The 19841-nt window shown below is 48.5% G+C and overlaps 4 protein-coding genes across 4 annotated transcripts; 1 reads left to right on the top strand and 3 right to left on the bottom strand.

Annotated features, from left to right (window-relative positions):
• Nucleotides 1-2969: 2969 nt before the first annotated feature.
• On the bottom strand, nt 2970-4319 carry PtA15_15A15 (uncharacterized protein; the record flags this gene model as incomplete). Its single annotated transcript, XM_053163337.1, has 4 exons — nt 2970-3295; nt 3414-3554; nt 3647-3838; nt 3932-4319. 4 exons carry the CDS (start codon nt 4317-4319, stop codon nt 2970-2972), a joined length of 1047 nt encoding a protein of 348 aa, XP_053027181.1.
• Nucleotides 4320-5626: 1307 nt separating this feature from the next.
• On the bottom strand, nt 5627-7948 carry PtA15_15A14 (uncharacterized protein; the record flags this gene model as incomplete). The annotated part of the gene is made up of 4 exons (XM_053163326.1): nt 5627-6678; nt 6813-6908; nt 7000-7206; nt 7324-7948. The coding sequence occupies 4 exons, from the start codon at nt 7946-7948 to the stop codon at nt 5627-5629; spliced, it is 1980 nt and encodes a 659-aa protein (XP_053027180.1).
• Nucleotides 7949-9414: 1466 nt separating this feature from the next.
• Nucleotides 9415-11407, bottom strand: PtA15_15A13 (uncharacterized protein; the record flags this gene model as incomplete). Its single annotated transcript, XM_053163315.1, has 4 exons — nt 9415-10316; nt 10437-10523; nt 10631-10840; nt 10933-11407. The coding sequence occupies 4 exons, from the start codon at nt 11405-11407 to the stop codon at nt 9415-9417; spliced, it is 1674 nt and encodes a 557-aa protein (XP_053027179.1).
• A 3260-nt stretch (nt 11408-14667) lies between these two features.
• Nucleotides 14668-15964, top strand: PtA15_15A12 (uncharacterized protein; the record flags this gene model as incomplete). The annotated part of the gene is made up of 7 exons (XM_053163305.1): nt 14668-14781; nt 14875-14886; nt 14973-15050; nt 15170-15245; nt 15336-15567; nt 15727-15869; nt 15945-15964. 7 exons carry the CDS (start codon nt 14668-14670, stop codon nt 15962-15964), a joined length of 675 nt encoding a protein of 224 aa, XP_053027178.1.
• Nucleotides 15965-19841: the final 3877 nt, after the last annotated feature.

The following is a 19841-nucleotide window of genomic DNA, read 5'->3' as shown; positions in this document are numbered from 1 at the left end:
TTTTTCACAGGCCTGGAGCGGGCTTCAGCAGGCCTTGAGAGGGCCTGAGACGGGCCTGCCCCACAAGCACATTGGGTCAGTATTAAAGGTGTTTTGCCTTGCCCTGGGAGCTGCTGGGTCTTTTGATGGGCCCAAAAGCTCAACATGGGCTTTTGGTGGTCTAGAAGTATCAACCCGGGCCACTGAATAGCCCATGGGCCTTTGAATTCCCAAAAAGCCCACCATGAGCCCCCACATAGCTAAGGGGCTCTTGGTGGCCCATGAAGATCCCTGTGGGCCAACACAGATACTTCCATCATGGGATCCCATGGGCTTTTTGCCTCCTTTCTGGGCCACAAAAAGCCCATGGGAAGGGTTTTGGACCACCAAAAGCCCATGAGGCTATCTGTTGGCCCATGGAGATCTTCATGGGCCACCAAAAGCCCATGAGGGTATTGGTTGGCCCATGGAGATCTTTATGGGCTACCAAGAGCCCATTAGCTATGTGGGGGCTCATGGTGGGCTTTCTGGGAATTCAAAGGCCCATGGGCTATTCATTGGCCCGGGTTGACACTTCTAGACCACCAAAAGCCCATGTTGAGACTTTGGGCCCATCAAAAGCCCCAGAAGCTCCCAGGGCAAGGCAAAACTCCTTTAATACTGAACCAATGTGCTTTTGGGGTAGGCCCGTCTCAGGCCCGCTCAAGGCCCGCTCAAGGCCCGCTCAAGCCCACTCCAGGCCCGCCAGGCCTGTCAAAAAAAAACCATCCCAAAACATTGTCCAATGATTTTTGCTCAGTTTGGGACATTTTATTTTTTTGGCTCAGCATGCTCAGTTTGTTCCCCTGAGTGGAATTCTGGTTTCATTTTTTTTCATGTTGACTTTTATTTCTTTTTTGGGCAAAATAATAAATGTTTGTAGTGATATCCAATGAGCTTCCTGGACATCCAGGAATCTCAATGGATAATTTGGCTGAGTGGCCAGGCGCGGCTTCCGACAAGCTCCTAGCGCTTGCCATTGGCGAGAAACGGGTGCTGGATCCGATGGGCAAGAGGCTCCCATAGGCTGAGAGCCAGGGCCGGTTCTTTCTCCTCCTGGGCCTCGCATCCAGCACCCTCCAAAGCGTCAACCTGCCCAGCCTGGAGCCATTGGCCCCGGTCAACTCGGATGGGCCCATCAAAGCCCTGGCCGTCTCTTCCTCCTTGGAAATCATTGCCTACAGCACACACACAGGCACGGTATGTCTCGCGAGTCTCCACTGGTGATGGGCCTCCTCGCGCTGCTCTGCTTCCTCCTTGGAGACCACCAAGGACAAAAGCCGCCCGGGTCTGGCCAACACGCCCTTGCCCAGGAGAAGAAAGAAGAAGAGAGAATATCAAGGCTAGAAACCATAGTGGTACGAATAGGGCTACTGATGTTAATCAAACTTGGAGCAAGGGGAGGGAAGACTTTCATTGTCTGGAAGGACAACACTACAACGGAGAGCGTTGTCACCAAGCAGAAGTCAAAGGATCGGTTTGTCAACGCCAAATGGAAAAAGATCCAAGCAACGCTGATTGAGAACCAGATTAATCTCATTGCAAAGTGCGTCACTTTGGCCAAGAATTGGGCCAACAAGCTATCCAGGGGGATCAGGCGGAACCGTCAGACCCGCTATCAGTTACGGGTCAAGGTCCCTCATGATCTGGAAGAACTAATAGAGCAGGTAACAGAGGCATGAAGTTACGTACGCAGCACGGTTGGGGCAAAGAGGGGCGGGCAATGAATCCAGGTTTCATTGCAATATGAGGGGAAAGGAAAGGCACCTAGCCTCACTAGGACCAGGCTTCCTGGAGTGATGGGTCTGAGCAGGCTCCAGGCCACCTGGAGTAGCGGGTTGGGCTCAGACCCCCACATCTTAGTGCTCACAGTGGAGGAGAGGCCACACTCTGCAGGGAGCAGTGGCCACTCCCCCAGCTCATCTGTCCGTCGTGCCATGCCCTCCATCATGGAGAGGAGAAGCGCGGCAAAACCGCAGGAGAGATGAGAGGAGGACCTTTCCCACACTCAGGGGGCTTGGGGAGTTGGAGGGACAACTCCTGGGTCACCTAGGCAACCCTAGGTAACAAGGGCTGTAAAGAGAAACTCACACAAGCTGAGTACCATTTCGCACTCAGCCCAACCCTATGCAGAACGGTAGCAGTAGGATTGGATATGACAGCATACCAAAAGACAAGCAAACAGGCAAACAAAAAGGTGGTCCAATGAAACACTGATGTTGATAGATTAAAAAAACTGTGCCCATATTTCTGACAGGTAGACTGGCCCTATGTACGTTAGGAGAAATACTTTTAGAACCAGAGGATATCGGGCAGGTACTGTGTTTTGCTGAATGCCTGGATGAATTCTCAAATTTTCCGGTTTCGTTGCTCGCATAATCTTAAATTTTGAGTGCGAGCTGCGCAAACCCAGAATCTTGCAATGTGACACATTGCACTCAGGGCTGGTGGGAAAGCAGGAAAGAGGGGAAACCGGTGAGCGGTCAACACAACATGGAATGCTTGGATCCACAACATTACTGCTGCTCTTTGCAGCAATTGACAAGCACATGGAGGCTGCATGTGCTCCAAAAGCTTCTTTCTAAGGTTTGTTGAAGGTTAGGTGGCAAGTAGTTTGGATCTTCCATCCGCATGTGCTAAAAAAAGTTTAATTGCAAGGTTGGCTTAAGGTTTGGTGTGAAGTTTAAATCAAATTTAAGTGCATAGCAAAACCAGAAATTTTGAGAAAAAATCAAGCATTCTGCAAAACGCAGTAAGTAATTTATTTGCGGGAAACTTTCACAGAGCTAGGTCATCAGTAAATCAGTATTCTGCCGGATATGTGAGTATAAAAAATTGGTGGGTGAAATCCATGAGGGTTGGATATGAGATTCACGAGGGAGAGTGCAGCGGAAGGCGGGTAGAACAAACCATACATATAAAAAACAGATTGTGGAATTGTCGGTTCAAAATTAACTGGAAGACTTGGCATCAGGTAGAGGACGTTGAAGTTCAGGAGCAGGAGGATTGGGGATGATTAGGGCTTTTGTTTTCGTGCGTTTTCTAGGCAAGATTGTGTTGTTTGCTTTCTCAACCTGAGCTCGTCTCTTGCGACATTCCTGGAGCCGGCTCACGCTGCGCGCAATCCGTTGCAACTGACTAGGCTGCTGCACATCGACAGCATGTGGATTGCCAGTTGGCGGGCCTTGCCGATAGAATGGGTTCGGCGCAGCGGGCTGGATCCGATGGTTTACTGCGGCTGACCGCGGTCCCCCGTGAATGATTTGATGGGAATTGACTGTATGAGGAAACAGGGGGGAGAGCGAAACCGCAGTATCAATTAAGTTAGTTTTTTATATTCCTCTTTCCAGCTCAAACGTAACTTGATAGGCCGGGTGAGATCACCTGGTGCTTACCTAGGGTGCCATGTCTTGCCTGTTGGGACTGTGGACCCGGTTGGAGATGTATGCCATTCATCAATTGCGGAGGCATGTGCTGAAAGTGATAGGGGGCCGGGTTAAGGCCAGGCCGCCGGACGTTGTTCAGCGCGAATTTTACTGTTCGAGGGGGTATGGTCATTCAAAATTCATGGAGGAGGCAAAAAAATTAGTTTCACGCGGGCCATTTTGCAGGAAGCTTAAGGAAGCACCTGTTTCCACTGAGGGGCCTGTCTTGAAGCCCACAGGAGGTTTAGTCTGTGTCTCATGTGAACTAACCGGAATTTTTGAAGGGCCTAAGCTCAGCTCAAATACATCCTTTCGCGGATCGAGGGGAGGATCCATCGCCTCCTTACCCCGATTAACCGGGGCGTATTGTGCTGCGGTGGCACGAGCAGTAACTTCTGGTGAGTTTAAAAGGGGCATTCGCGAATGATGGTGATTTCATTGAAAATGTCAGAGAAAGTAACAATAAGCTTTAGGCAATGCTATCTGACCTGGGACGGTCGATGGGCCTGGCCCAAAGCCTGGATGTTGACTAAAAAGTCTAGCATCATAAGGTCTGTTAGGTGGTGGTTGGTGTGAGCTTGCAACCGTGTTCTTTCGAGGTCCTAGCCTTAGAGAAAGCAGGTCCTTATCTTGCTCGAGTCGAGCATCCATCGAACTCTGCCCCTGATGAGCCGCAGTCGGACTAGGGAATCGTCCATCAGGCGCAACAACTACCGGGGCTGATCTTGGGTGACTGGTTGGTTTCACTGCCAGACGTAATTCGAAATCAACAGGCCGGACAGCGGTTGCGACACGGAACGGAGGAAAAGTCAAGAGGACAATGCTCATCCCAAGCCAAATGTATCGCGGGGAGAAGATAGGGGACAGCGAAGACATTTTGTGATAGTAACCTCTAGATAAGGTCTGCAGAAGGCTGGATCAATAGCCACCGGAAAATCTGTGGGAGTTAGCTATTTATAAGAAGATGGCAAAAAAGCAAGACTGTAGTCTGTTGGAAAAATCGGGTTAGATCCCCATGAGGCCTCCGAAAACCTGTAGAAATAGCTGAAATTTCTATTCACCCTGCAATGGTGTCAGTGAAGTGATGGGATTCAGTCGTACGAGTCACATGTTGAATTACAAACTTTGGGGAGGGAAGATCGGTCGGTACAACATCAACGCTCCAACAGCTTTGTGACTGTGATTCAGAAAATCTGTAATTTACAACATCTTGTGACTCATCAGTTACCAATGTCGCAACGGCTCCGGTGACTCTTAACACTTATACAGCTGTACTCCAAATCCGCCCCCTACAACTGCTCAGGTTTAGGATAAGGTTAACTTTATCGTGAGTTTGTTGATCCAGGAATTTTTTGTACAATCCAATCAACCCCGACATGCATGCCAAGTACTGTTTCAACTTGCCACGATGGAACCATCCTATCCGACAAACCTATTCAGATATTGGGATTAATACTTGATACTCATCAAACCCGCAGCAAAGACCATTATTGTAACCTTGAGCTCTTGGTAGAAGTTCGACATATTCCGTCTATATATGTTTCTTGTGCTCCGTGTTGATGCTGCCCTTGACTTGAATTTGTTCATGATGTGTCAAACCAGATTAAAACTCACTTGTGTCTATCAAACCACTTCAATACATGACCTTATGACTAGAGTAGGATCATGTGTATTTCAGAGCAGTGGTGAGCAATAATGAGGGTGTGGGAAATATGTTACATTGTTTTCTCATGGATAATAAGGCTTCTGGGGTGATTGAGGGGAGTGCAAGAGTCAAGAGTTTTCCCATACTGCTGATTTTACAATCAGCAGTCAAAACTTTGGGAAACTCCGCTTTAGAAGCAGTGTAAACTCGATTAAAATGGTGCATAAGCGAACAAACCTTGTTTGTATTAGAAAGTGTTTCGGTGCAATGTGAGCACCCCAAATGAAAGAAGATAGATATTTATGTATGTATTTATATATTAGAAGATATTTCTGTTAATTTTTAAAGCTGGGAGAGGTAGGATGATGTATCTGCTATTTGAAACTTTCCATACATAACCAGACTATGTGTAGCAATGGAACCAGCCCAAAAAGGTTTTACTCGAGATTGATATTATTATTGATCATATATCTCCAATTAGATTATAGAAACCACGGCAGAAATATAACAGCAATTAAAATCTTGTACTCAGGCTTGACTAAGGTGAGGATGGACTTGAAGGGCCATTGAGTGCAAAAGACCCACGGTGGGAGCCGGGTTGATTCCCAGCATCGACTCTGAGACTTTCGCCATTGAAACCGGGACGATTCCTCGTATTGGGTTCATAAATTCCGAAATTGAAGACGGGATGATACTCAGCCATGGGTGTAAAACCTTCACCATCAAGAGCGGAATGATACCTAGTATGCCTAGTATTCCCAGAATTGGATGCAAGGCGTCGAGGATCGAAGCCGGAATGATACAAAGTCATTTCCGGGCTTACATGCGGGCGTTCACTGCGCAAGTTGAGTTCAGTGGGCTCCTGATTGGAAGCGGGATGACATCTCCGAGTGGGTTTAACATCTTGACTCTCGAAACCAGTATCATGCCCAGAATACCTAGCATTGGGTGCAAGACGTCGACAATCGTAATCGAAACGATTCAAAGCGATTTGAGGGATTGCCTGCGGGCGTTTACTGCGCAAGCGGGATTCCGTGGGGCCCTGATTGAAAGCGCGATGATATTTACTAGTGAGTGTGAAATTTTCACTCTCGAAACCGGTATGATGCCCAGCATACCTAGTAGTGGATGCATGACGTCGAGGATCGAAAGCGGGATGATTTAAAATGATTACAGGGCTTGCCTGCGGGCGTTCAGTGGACCCCTGATTGGAAACGGGATGATACTCTGTCATGGGTCTAAAATCGAGACTGGTCGGATACCTCGTATTCTCAGGATACGCAGTACTGAATTTAAGACGTCGACGATCGAAACCTGGATATTGTGGAGTGATTTCGGGGCTTGTCTGCTGGCGCTTACTGGGCAAGTTACGGTCAGTGGGTCTCTCGAGAGCCCGTTTGGAATTACTGGTTTGACTCTTCAACAGGCGGGGCGCGGCTTCCGTCAAGGATTCTGGTGAAAGCTTGACACGTATCTTGTTCAATCTGGGGACGCTCAAATTTGGACTTGGTTGAGGCATCCGAGCGGCTGGTTTCAGTGGCTCTGTCGGTGAATCTCCAGTAACCAGAGTATGATAATGATATTCTCGATCTCCATGAGGAACAGTAAGATAGTTGGTTTTGAACAACCGGAAGACGGTCAAACAAATTTGGAAAATGAGTTCTTTTTTCACTATGGGACCGCAACGTTTTTGGATAGCCATGACTTGATCTTAGGAGGCTCACTGTCATTGTATTGTATTACCGTACGCACTGAGGGCTGTTGACGCGTCTTCTGGGACTGAAGCTCGTCTCGCGTTCGATTAATCTTTTCAATTTTCACTGCTCAGAAGGCGTTGGTAATTGGAGAAGTCAGGGCTAGCGAGTCCCGGGAGGGACTATGTCGGGAGGAAGCTTCCTGGGAAATATGTACCTGGTTCCACTGAGGAGCGTGCATTGTCACTTGAAGGTTGACCGCAAGCGACATTTGGTCGTGATTGTGTCTTAAGTGTGATTATCCGGTGAGGTCGAGGCTCTGAGATCAACTGAGGTTTGTGCATTGCTTGTCCCAATCGAGAGGACGTCGCCTTTGTGCTAGAATCACGAGGAGTGTCTTGTTTTCTGGGGACACGAGTATCGGCTGCTTACAACATGGAGGACCATTCGCAGTTGGTATTGCCAGTGAAGAGGCCAGTGTTAGCAAAAAAAGTTTGGACGGTGCTTGATGTTATGCTTTCAGCGAGACGTAGTTACATACCTGGAACGGTTGAAGAGCTTGCCTCCACGCCTGGAAGCTGGCTGGAAGCGGCCTCGGGTCTTCGCACTAGCGTCACGGGCGCACTAGCTGGGGTCTTTAGCGTGTCCATCTTCACGTCGAGTCCAGCCTTAACGCCTGGAAGCTGGCTGCTATAAGCGCCTGTGGGTTCTCGTACTCGTGTCACAAGTGCACCAGCTGCGGTATTCACTTCCATTTGCGAGTCGACTCGAAGGTCCATCGGCATCTTCCCGGTACCTGCTAGCATGTATGGTGCTAGGGGTGCAAGGCTTAAGGCAAGCGGGTCAATGTCTGGGAGAGGGTTCATCAGATTCTTCCCGTAACCAGGGGGAGCGTCTCGCCCTCCTTTATCGAGAATTTTGGCAGGGTCATCATGAGCACGGAGTTCCTCGCGTGAAGCTGGGGGACCGGGTGCTAGATGCAAATCGGTATCGACTGGGCGGGCAAGCTCCGGGCTCAGGTCGAGATTCAGGTTAGCCTTGCGGGCATTTTTTGTGTATAACATGAATGCGTTTCCGGGGACGGCTTCGACCACAGCTGAGCTTGCAAGGGTATAGAGAACCACAATTATTCCAAGCCAATGGAATAGCTGTGGCAGGACGGGCATTGTTAGTGACACTTGCGATAAAATCTGGAGACGCTTCGAGGCGAGGGCAAATGTATAAAAGCTGATGAAGAACTGTTGGCTCGCGCATGTGGTGGTGACAAAGTGCCTTGCTGTTGGGCCTGATTGGACCGTTTCACATTTTACTCACAGGAATTGCTTCAACTCACATCTCTTACGCGTCAGAACTGTGCTCTCCATGCACAAGTTACACAGGTCATCAACGCTGTTGCGTAAACTAGGGGAACGCAAAAATTATGCATGCAGATCATGATAGGATAGTCATCAAGATGATTGGCTACGAGTCTGACGAGTCTCCAGGTCCCTACAGCACGCGACGGTCGCAAAATCTTTGGGCGTTACAGCACGCGGGTTTTCTGCGTTTACACGCGGTTTCTCGGGGCCCCGGGACTACGCAGGGAACGTAGTTTTCCGCGTTTGCACGCGTGTTTTTCTTTTTTGAAGCTTTCGACAAGCTGGAGGTGTTGACCCTTACAGCCTGCTGTTATTTCCCAGCGAGTCAGCTTTATACACTTCACCCGGGTAGCCTTGTTCGGCGGGCGGGTATGTACGAGCCTTAGTCTTTGAGTGCGCTCAGCAAGCACGGATTTTGAATCAGCTCGCCGGGTGTCCCGGGCGAATCGAGATACGCTCGCCGAGGACGGTGACACGGGACCCGGCTACCGACTAGGGCTATTCGGTTGACGTGGTACAAAACTGGCTCGCTCGAAACGGCAAACTGCAAGGAAAGCCTCCAGCTTGTTGGGAACCTCAAAAAAAGAAAAATGTGCCTGTATACATAGTACACCCGGAAACAGCATCCGCGGTCGTAAAACCGCATGTAAATGCAGAAAAGCCGCATTTTTTCAGTAAGGTCCTGTGGTGTATTGGATGACTTCCCGTGGGCTAAAAAGGCAGATCTGTCAGGCCAGGTTAAACCTTAATGGCTGGTGAGAACTTGATCTCAGTCACTTTTCACCAGCCAGTAAGGTTTAGATCTGTGAAATTTTAGTCTGTACAGGGGGCGTAGATCCTACAGGAAGTCTTCCATTCATCCAATCATTTGCCTGCAAGTGGGGGGGCAAACAGAAGTGGTCCAAATTTTGATGCCAGAAATCTTACCTATCTCAGCCGCCACAAAACTCACTGGAACATATCTATTAGGTGCTTAATTGAAAGACCTTGATACATAAGCTTATGACCCAGCAAATTTCATAACTTTGAGATTCTTGCATCAGTAAATATTTCCTATCCGTAGAGAATAATGAGGTTAAAATGATTCACAAAGTGATTTAGCTAACAGCTGCAGGAAATTTGGATTAGAGGGAACTGATACGGGTGGAATGAGAAATGGGACACTTCGCTTTCTAACGGATGAACAGGCGTCTGAGATAATTAGCGGAAAGCACAGTAATGAGAGAAGATGATATTTGTCATTTGCTATTGCTGGGATGTTTGGTCGCAAAAAATTAAGGACCGGGATTGGTATGAGGCTGAGTATTGGGTGCGAATTGGTGCATGAAAATATTTTTGAGCCATGGATTGGCTTGAAAATGTGGCGGGTTGAAAATGTGACGATGCCAAGTATTGGGAGGATTGGAATCGAGATGTTGCACAAATTGGGGCGTGAGACCACCATTGAAAACGGGGAAATTTGAAGTAGTTTCACGACTTGTCTGCTGGTGTTGCCTGATTAAGTTGGGGCCAGTGGGACTATGACGAGACACAGTGGGTGTAGGTCCTGAGTTTAAAACTGCAAAAGACTCGTCACCGGGCCGTATGTAACGTCTGGAACTAACATCGGCACGATACCGAGGATTTTGAAGATTGTGACGGAGATGATCCGCAGTGTCAGATGCGAGACGGCGATTGGAACTGGGAACATTTGAAGTAGATTCAAGGCTTGTCTGATCGCGTTCCCTGGCTAAGTTAGGCTGAGTCGGCTCCTGGAGAACCCGCTTGGAGTTGCTGGGCTGGCCCTGGGATAAGTGAGTCGGGTTCATTCCTGAATCTCTCGGCTGCCCGAATAGAAACTTGCCCCACATATTGTTCGATCCCGCAGCATTGTTGGTACCAGGAGAATTTGAAGTGGCTTCAGAGCTTTTCCGCCGGCGTTTACTGGGCAAGTTGAGCTCAGTGAGCCTCTCGATCACCCGTTTGGAATTACTGGTCTGACCCTCGGGCAAGTGGGTCGGGGTCCCTCCTAACATTCTCATCTGCTCTCTTGCAAACGGGCTCCCAAGCTGGCTGGATCCGGGGGCGTTCACATATACATTTGGTTGGGACACCAAAGAGTTTGACCTGAAGATCTGTGAGCTTCCAGCAACCAGGGTATCGGGATGGATGGGTTGATCATAATAAGTTGGGTTGTCTTGATGAGGAACAGCATGGTTGTTCAAAATGGGTAGACAATCACACCAAAATGAGTTCTCTATTCACCATGGAACTGCAACCTTCTGGAATAGCTATAACTTGGTCTGAGAAGGCTCACTTTCGGGATTGTAGGCTACGGCACGTACTGGGCGCCTATTATGAGACGGATCCTGACTTAGCGTTCGGGAAATCCTTTGGAGCATCGCTGTTCAGAAGGCGTAATGTTAGGTGTGGTGGTTGGAAAAATCAGGGCTAGCGAGAATCAGGGGGAGCTACGTATGTATGTGGGGAAGCTGAGAGAGAAATATTTACCTGATCGCAGTAAGGGGTCTGCCTTATGGCTTGAAGGTTGATCGTGAGCGGCCAGAAGTCGTGATTGTGCCTCAAGTGCTATTGCCGGGTCTTGAGGCTCGAAGGTCAACCTAGGTTTGTTGATTCCTTGATCCAATCGGGGATGCCTCGCCTGTTGACCAAAATTCATAGCACCCGGGCTGTATTGTTCTCTGGTGACACGGATCTCGGCTGGTTAAAACATGGAAAGCACATTGAAATTGGTATGGTCACTCATGAAGCGATACGATGTTATTAGTGAGACCTAGTTATAACTTATATACCTGGTGCGGCTGAAGAGCTTTCCTCCGCGTCTGGAAGGTGGCTGTCAGTCCCTTCGGTTTTTCCCGGTGCACCAGCTGGGGTCTCAGGCGCGTTCGTACCCAAGGCCAGTCGAAGGTCCAAGTCCAACGGGACCGACGCTGGAGGCCGCGGCTCCGGTGTCGGAGGTGCAAGGCTCAAGTCCGTGGCCGCGTCTCGGGAACGGTCCATCAGATTCAACTCGGTGGGAGCGCCTCGGCCTTCGTTGCCAAGAGCCCCAGCGGGGTCATCAGCACGGAATCCCTCGCGTGATATTTGGGGAAGCGGTCCTAGATGCAGATCGGTATTAACTGGGTCGCGGGTGAGCAGCTTGTTTGAAAAAGTAGCGAATGCCGGAGCGGCTTCGACAGTAACTGAGCCAGAGAGGGTATAGAGAACAGCAGTCATCCCTACAAGCCAATGGAAACGGCGTGGCTGGGTGGACATTGCCGGTGACATGATGCGATAATCTGATGGAATGGCAGAGGGGGATATGGGAGTGAAGGGGGCCGGCTCTTGTGCCGGCTTTAAGTGCTTTGCCGTTGAGCCGCGTACACTAATGGGCCTTTGATATCCCCAAGGGATCTCAGCACAGTACAGTCCACCCACATGAGCCTGAGGGGAACAATTCGCCCGACTCTCAAACAAACCAGCATCTCTTACGCGTCACAACTGTGTTCTCCCGTCACAAGTCCCACAGGTCACCAACGCTAGTGGGAGGCTGTATCATTCCATATCATTCTAAACATGACTGGAGGGCTTCTCGTCGCCCAAATCTAGCATGAAAACTTGTTTGCTGGCATCTCACCCTTTTGCCACCAGCGAACAGAGTCTATGGAGGTTACGCCTCCCGTCCTGCCAAGTTCACACTCTCAGATCGAACACGGCAAGTCCGGTTGTTAGTTTACGACCAGTTTGCATCCGGTATACCTTAACCGACGGCTCCGGTTAAGCCGCCATGTCTGAAACACCCGTAGAAGTTTCGGATCTGGAACTTTTCTGAACCTTTCGACGCGCTCTTCGTATATTCCAAACCGATGAAGTTTTCCCAATGTCTGATATTTGTACTCGGAGTCGGGAGACACGGTGATCCGCGATGGCCTCCCACAAAAAAGCTTGAGCGAGTACACAGCTCACAACTAATCGAAAACAGTGGTGGGACAGCCAAAAAGAACCACCCCCAGGGCGGAAAAGGGTGCGCAAGGGCTCAAATAAATTTGACATGTTTTCGTCAAGGACCACATGAACTTGACAAGTTAGTGGTCCTAAACGAACTTAACCCAAGTCCCTCGCTGCTGCGGGCGTCTGGTCTTGCGAAGCAAGCCTCCGATAGCCCTCGGCAGGAGGGACTTGCGCGCTATCACCCCCTTTCGCAGAGCCTAGAATTTGAGTTTGGCTGGGTGGTTTTTTCAAACCATCACAGTTCCTGGCCCTCTAAAGTTAAAACCTTAAATATTTGCTTGGCACAAAGCCTTGCTTCTTGCGCGTCATCAGATGCAATCTGAGTTACGCCACACAACTCCTTCAAAGAGAAATAAATTATCAAAGTAAATAAAAACTTTGATTTTACTGAAGCCGAGTAGCAGAAGAGGTCCGTGCTCAATGACTTGGACATATAGTTTTTTTTTTGACTTACAGTCAAGTCTCTGAGCCCTCGATCGCCGGCACAGACCCGCCATCGAGACCGCATAGCCCTCTGGATGACCGGTAAAGACCGGTCATCGAGAGGGTATATACAACGCCCTGGATGACCGGTAAAGACCGGTCATCGAATGGATATGTAGAACCTCTCAATGGTCAGTACAGATCGGCCATCGAGAGTATACAACCCTCTCGATGACCGGTCTGTGCCGGTCATCAAGGGGACTTGACACACCCGATGACCGGGATCGACCGGTCATCGGAAGGACTCAACCCTCTCGATGACCGGTACTGTGCCGTTCATCGAGAGGGCTTTATCCTCTCGATGATGGATATGTAGAACCTCTCAATGGTCAGTACAGATCGGCCATCGAGAGTATACAACCCTCTCGATGACCGGTCTGTGCCGGTCATCAAGGGGACTTGACACACCCGATGACCGGGATCGACCGGTCATCGGAAGGACTCAACCCTCTCGATGACCGGTACTGTGCCGTTCATCGAGAGGGCTTTATCCTCTCGATGACCGGAACATACTGGTCATTGAGAGGGTCGAGTCCCCTCGATGACCGGTTGATTCCGGTCATCCTCAAGCTAGCTGCGTGTGAAACACGCTATGTATTAAACAGAGAGTCCGTGCTCTCGTTCTGTGATTAATTTCTGCAATTCTGGGTTGCAGACTCGGTAACAGGCTTGAGGTTTTTTTGTCTTGTTTAATTTTTCAGGACATACTGGTATCAGTACATAAAGGGAGAAAAATATAGGTCTCAGCGGTAGCATGTTGGGCAGACCTGGAGCAAAAAAAAAAACAAAAAAAGGTTGTGGTATGAGAGATGTACAAAGGGGAAAGTAAAAAGAGGGGTGAAAATCCCATTCCCCGTGCGCCAGGATGGGGAGGTACGGTATAAGTCCCTCCTGCCGGGGGCTGTCGGAGGCTCGCTTCGCGAGTCCCACGCCCGCAGCATCGAGGGACTTTGTTAAGTTCGGGTCCTAAAGGAATGTCAAGCATGTCCACCACGGGTGCAGTTGGACGGCGGGCGGATGTCCGGGCCGACGTTGGCCACCCCCTCTCCGCCCCTGCAGTAAAACTTTGCACAGCGGACGTTGGGAGGAGTGTATGTCGGGAAGGTCGGGCTGCCCCTGACGGCGGATAGGCCACGAATCCTACCCGGACGTTGGGCTTCAAGCTGGGATTACCCAGACGTTGGCCGCGGGGCCCAGGGTCATGACGAGTTCCGAGCAGCAAAAAGCAGTCAATGGGAGGGTTGATCCGGCGGCCGCACCTTACATCCGGAGATTACTCGCCCACCAGTACAATCACTTACGACCACTGGAATAACAACAGTCTTCATACTGATATCCATCTTGGTCAAAATCATATACCGCATTTTCTACTTATCATGAAGAGCAAACGTTGTGAAGTCCAACATTTTTTTTCTTTTTTTTTTTTCTCTTCTATGTACGATCCGCGAGCACGCTCGGCAGATTGTACTGGTGGTCTCAGGAAACTCACTTTTTCAAGTGAGTTTCTGACCTTGGGCCGACGAACAGGTCGACTAGTCCGGTGACTCGTCGGGAAGGTCGGCTCATTTCCGGGGGCAGCCGACCTGTTGACAACCTCGAGGGCCGGCCGACCATGCTGACCCGCCGGGCAGATGGGTTGGCCGGACCTATCAGACAAGCCGACCATGCTGCCTCGCGGGTCGGCACGGTCGGACGGGGTCGGCCTGCGCTCCGTGTCGGGAGGAACAGCCAACGGGTGGTCGGGCAGGGTCGGGCCGACCCGAAGGGCTGCTCGACGTCCTGCCAGGACGGCCCGACCCAAATCTGACGGGAGGGTCTGCCCGCCGCGCGACTCACTTTACAAGTGGAGCCGTGGTGTCGTTTGATCCTTGAATCAGGGCTTCCATATTGAATGGCAAGGCAGAGACCGATGCATATATGAATGTAGATCTGTGACACTCTGACTGTTGGCTGTGACATCTGCATGATGAGCTCTTTCGCAGTGGTTTGGCTCCTTTTGGCTTCCCCAGAATGAAAAAAAAACCTCCACGCAACAAACAACAAAACGGAACATCATGGATATCGTCCCGGAAAGCTCAAGCTCCCACCAGCAGCATCGGCCGATTGGTCTCAACATCCAATCCGGATCAAGAGTCCTAATCTCTGGTCTCCCTTCTGATGTCACCGGGGTAAATAAGAAGAAAATGGTAGACGGAGTCTGCAAACGTTAATCAGCTGATACTAGGCCTCTTCTGTTTTCTCTTATTCGTTGACACATCAAGTCGCAACTTCATGTAAGCACACTCACATTTCAACTTCATCATAGCTCGACTTGAATCTGATTGAAATCTTCGAAAACACGAATTTGTGTGTTATCTAGGAACTGTTCGATCATTCGGACCAACAGGTCCATAAGGTCGAAGTATATTGCGACCAATCTGGGACATCAAGAGGAATTGTATGTCTGAAATGAGCCCCATTCTAGCGATTATTCCTACCAAAATCACTTTCAAATCTACCTGACACAACTCAACCTATATATCCTTTTCTCTTCTGAAAAACCTATCGTGAACCAAGGCTCTCATCGAATTTCACTCACTCGAGTCCGCTCTCAAATGCCATAACCAGTTTCACGGAAAGCTGATCGACAAGGGTCAGTGTCGCTCTGATTTGCAATAGTTGAAGGAACCGACGACCGATCAATTGGCTGACTCGAACGCAACCCTCATCGCGGAAAAAAAAGTCTCGACAATCAGTGTCGAAATTGTTGCTGTCCCCGCCACCCCAGCTCTCGAGCCCCCACAGCCTCCTCCACCAGTTAGGACGACCACCATCAAGCCTCCGTCCCATTACCAACAACAACGTCCTGTCGATCATCAGCAAGCTATTCCCTTGGCCCCGAGGTCTAAGAACTACGTCAAGCCACGGCCGCCTCCATCTAAATTGAGCCTCAAACAAAGATTGGCATTACCAACGTACTTCAGCTTTCCCTCGTGCCCAAAGACAGGCTCAATGAATACATCCCTCTGGAAAGCAAACAGAGCGTACATTGAAAGGGACCCTTTGAACTGAAGTTTGATTCATTTTTCCATTTTTCATCAACATCATCGATCGGACGGACGATGACCTGACAGCCCGCCCCAGCCACGCCGGTTCCTGTTCAACACGCCAGCTTCGGGGCCCAAGACGCAGAAGAAGGGTAAGATGACTAAGCAGAAACAGAAACCTTTCCCGCCGGGCTCGCTGTCCAAGAAGCCGCGCCACTCAAAAACCAATCGTCCGTCACTGCTCTTGCTTTCCCTCTCTTCCTCCTTACACATCTAATATTTTGATGAATTGCTTCCTTTCACAGAATTCCAGGCGCCCCCCTGATCCCCCTATCCCCTCGCTTGAAATTCAAGATACAACCCGTTAACCGTAGATCAACGTATCTTTTCCAACGCTCTCTCTCTCTGCTTTCATCTTCATGGTCGCTGTTGTCGTCAGCGTCGAGATCGTTGGAACATGTACACTTTTTCTTTCTTGTCATCTACCCAACTCGTACTGAAGTCCACTTCTCTGGACCTCGTTCCCACTCTCTTTCTCTCCCCAACAGAATGACTGCACACTCTTAAAATCAGCTCCATTTTTTACAGTGAGATATGATTTGGGGAGGTCTTCGTTTGGTGATTATGATTTCGCTTGAATAGTGCCATACAGACATTTGGGAGAAAGTGTAGAGATGAAGAAATATCAAGCCAGATTGTTCATATTGCCCAGCACGTCGTATCAGCCAAGAAGTCATGCTAAAAAGAGTCGGGCACCAAATCAATTTTCTATTGAAGTATACTTGGAAACATTCTTAGGTTGCGTTTGTCAGAGGTATGTCACAAGTGTAATAATGTAAATTTTGCTTGACATCCTGTGTCACACCTGATCAATTCCACCAAAACTTCATCAGGTGTCACAAATATCTACATCATTACGCTTGTGATATACCACTGGACAAACATGCCCTAAGAATCTTTGGATGTTTCAATAGAATAATTGATTCAGTGCTCAACTCTTTGTGTAACTAGTATTATCTGAGAAGATTACAAATTCAATGAACCCCAAGTACTTCCAGCTAGAGGGACAGTCTCATGGGGGAGAGGAAGAACAACATTTGTAGTGCAAGTAGGATGTATGTCTTCAAAGACCTCATGTCAATGATACATTTCTTTTGTGGTCAAATAACTTCCATGGGGAGGGTTTTGATCCAACATAACATTCTTCAAGAAAGTGGACTTCAATGAAGAAATCTTGTGATTTTGGTATAGGAAATTTGCAGGCTGGGAAATTCTTGACCTTATATTATTTCCAATTTTCAGTTATTTTCTGCAATCTTCTGCGAATTGTTCTCATTTTAACCCAAAATATGTTCATTTGAGCTTCCATTACGTTTTGATCTATGATCCCATCAGGTACAGAATTCAGATGCCAGTAATCACAAGAACCACTTTGAATAGCTTTGAGTGTTTTGATTTTTTGTTTCCAACTGTTTCTTTGATTGGGAAGAATAAAAATTTCAGATTCAGTGACCACATTTGCATTCTCCTGGGCCTCAATTTCATGATTATTCAAAATCTCTTCTTGATAAGGTGATTTATTTTTGTTGTTTGTTGAAAAAATTTGGCTTGGATCCAAAGAGTTGAGATAAAGAAATGGATGGAAGTGTTCCTGGCTTCCTGAAGCATCTGGAACCTTCCCGCCAGATCCCTCTGACTTTGAATACCAGGAGCTTGGTAAATTTGAAACCTTTTCAAAATCATTTTCAACATTTACATATTCTTGGCAGTGATGGGTTGGAAATTCATCTACATCTTGTGAGTTATTTTCCTGGTTTGGGAACAAAGTTTCATTTGGATTTAGAGAGTTGAGAAATGAAGAATGATCAAAGTATGTCAGACTTGATGGAGCAACTTGAACCTTAATTCCAGAATTTTCTAGCTTCCAGGAGCTTGGGAAATGTACAATTTCAGATTCAGTTTCTCTGGTTGGATTTGCCTGAGTTTTGTGATAACTAGAGGCCAAGGCGGCTACACCGCTGGAGATTTGAGGGCAAGTTTTGAATTTTCCAGCTCACCACCTTCTAGCTAAAATCACCCACAATCACATCCCACCAAATCAGAGGACATCCTGGATATTACATTTCTCTCCTTGCTTCTGATTTATCATTTGTAACCCAGGTGCTACCCCAGTGACAGACTGGCCATCAGTTCAAAATTTTGGTAAGAATTTGTTGGGATTGGACCCAACCACCATGATTTTTCCCCAATCAAATCTTCACAGAACTTGTTTATTTTAAGTTTCAATGTGGTCAACCCTATAAGGCAATCTGCAACAAATCTTGACATTGTTTGGTTTGAAGCAGATCATGCTAAGCCCCTCCCTGAACATCAGTTCTTGAAATTTGAGCAAGCTGTGGACTTTAAATTCAATCAAAAATTCATTACTCATAACATCATCATACATAAAACAAAAGGCACAAATCAAGTAGAAATAGAAGTGCCTACCGTTGACCAAAAAATGTGAGTAAATAAAATTGAGTATAGATAAGACCAGATGAGGGAAGGCACATGAGAATTGGAAAGAATTTGAGTTGTACACAAAGCAGTTCTCCTTCCAGAAAGATAAGACACAATTTGATGAACTAATATTTAAAACAAGAGCAAAGGAATAGACAGCTGACAAATCTTCAACTTGTATTGCGGGATGGTGAAGTAAGGATGGGATCATAAGAATCAAGCCCTGGATCCTTTGAAATTGAATTGATAGATTGTGGAAGCAGGGGAGATGTGCCCAGAGAAATTGATAGAGGCAGACTTGGGGCCCTTGATGACTCCTTTGAGGTACTTCTCTTGGACAGAAGACAAGGAGAGGTTATGACAAGGGAGGGACTTCTGGGTGTGGCACATATTGAAGAAGAATGCTCAATAATATGTGGTATTATCAGGAAATCCATGGAATTCAAGTGACATACTGACATACCTTCCTTTGATTCTCCATTTTGGATCAATCAGACACTCATGCCTATTTGACAGCGGTCAACCCAGTATAAACATCTGCTTTACAATTTCTACAAAGAAAGAAAGGAAAAAGGAAACATGAGATGTGGGTGATTAGGAGAAGGAGAAGAGAGTTGGAGAAAGAAATCAAGTGAACCTAAGCAACATAAGTTTCAACAATGCAGTTGATGATCCACCCACTTCTTTCATCCTTGTCTCTATTTCCTACAGAGCATCACCCGTCAACTCTGGGTAATTTAATTCACCCTAGTGAGAAAGGATAAGTTTATGCTTGTTGCTTAGTGAGGTTGACCAGAGTGCAGGCTAGTTTGTGAAGCATGAATGAAACATTGAGCTGTTAGATGCAATATATCAGGGGAGATTATCAGGGTAAGGTTGATCATTAGTTTTGCATCCCTGACTGTGCTGAAGGGGGGGTGGGTCTGCCAGCCAAATGACTGTACGCTTTGAAAGTGGGGAGGAAGATTGCAGGACAAAGAGGGTGGGTGGTTGGCAGCCTCTAAGGAAGGGTGAGCACATCAAGGAGGATGTGTAAAATAGTCAAAGAGGAAGGCCAAGAAGGTTGGAGAGGATGGGTGAGATGGTCAAAGAGGAGTGGGCGATAACATCAAAGAGGGTGGCGAGAGGAGCCGGTCGCGTTGCATGACCCGCTTCATCTAGATCCTGCTGAGCGCCCCGGCGTGCTCACCAGCCTGTCTTCGCGAGAGCTAGGAGGAGAGGGTGTGCGGTGTGCGGAGGAGTATGCCCGCGGTCCCAGCACTCGACGGGCTGGGCAGGTGTGAGCGAGCCCGGAAGCCAGAAGGCCGGCGATGTACCGCCGCATCCGCAGTACAGCAGCTCTATCAGCTCCGCATCCGCTGTTGTTGACGCCGGTACCAGCCAGGGCTCATGCTGCGACGCTTTGATACGCACCCGTCGGCCAGTTGTTCGCAGCTTCACCTTTTGCGCCAGCGGCACCAGAGTCAAGGGGGGAGACAAATTGAGTAGTTGTTTGGAAGAGGGTGCAGGACAGCAAGAGGGAGAGAGAGAGACAGATGGTTTTTTGGCGTACCAGCTAGGATGGCTCGGGCGAGTCTTTCTATCCGAGTTTGCTGGTGAGGAACAAGGCGAGGGCGGCCTGGTTGGCAGGCGTCGTTCAGATTGACGAGGGCGGTGCTGGGCAGGAACGGGCTGCTTGGCGCAAATGCCGGCGGGCGGTAACG

The sequence above is a fragment of the Puccinia triticina genome, chromosome 15A (assembly GCF_026914185.1).
Source record: "Puccinia triticina chromosome 15A, complete sequence".
NCBI classification, from domain to species: Eukaryota; Fungi; Basidiomycota; class Pucciniomycetes; order Pucciniales; family Pucciniaceae; genus Puccinia; species Puccinia triticina.
The sequence above is the reverse complement of the archived record's forward strand: the minus strand, read 5'-3'. Positions and strand labels throughout refer to the sequence as shown.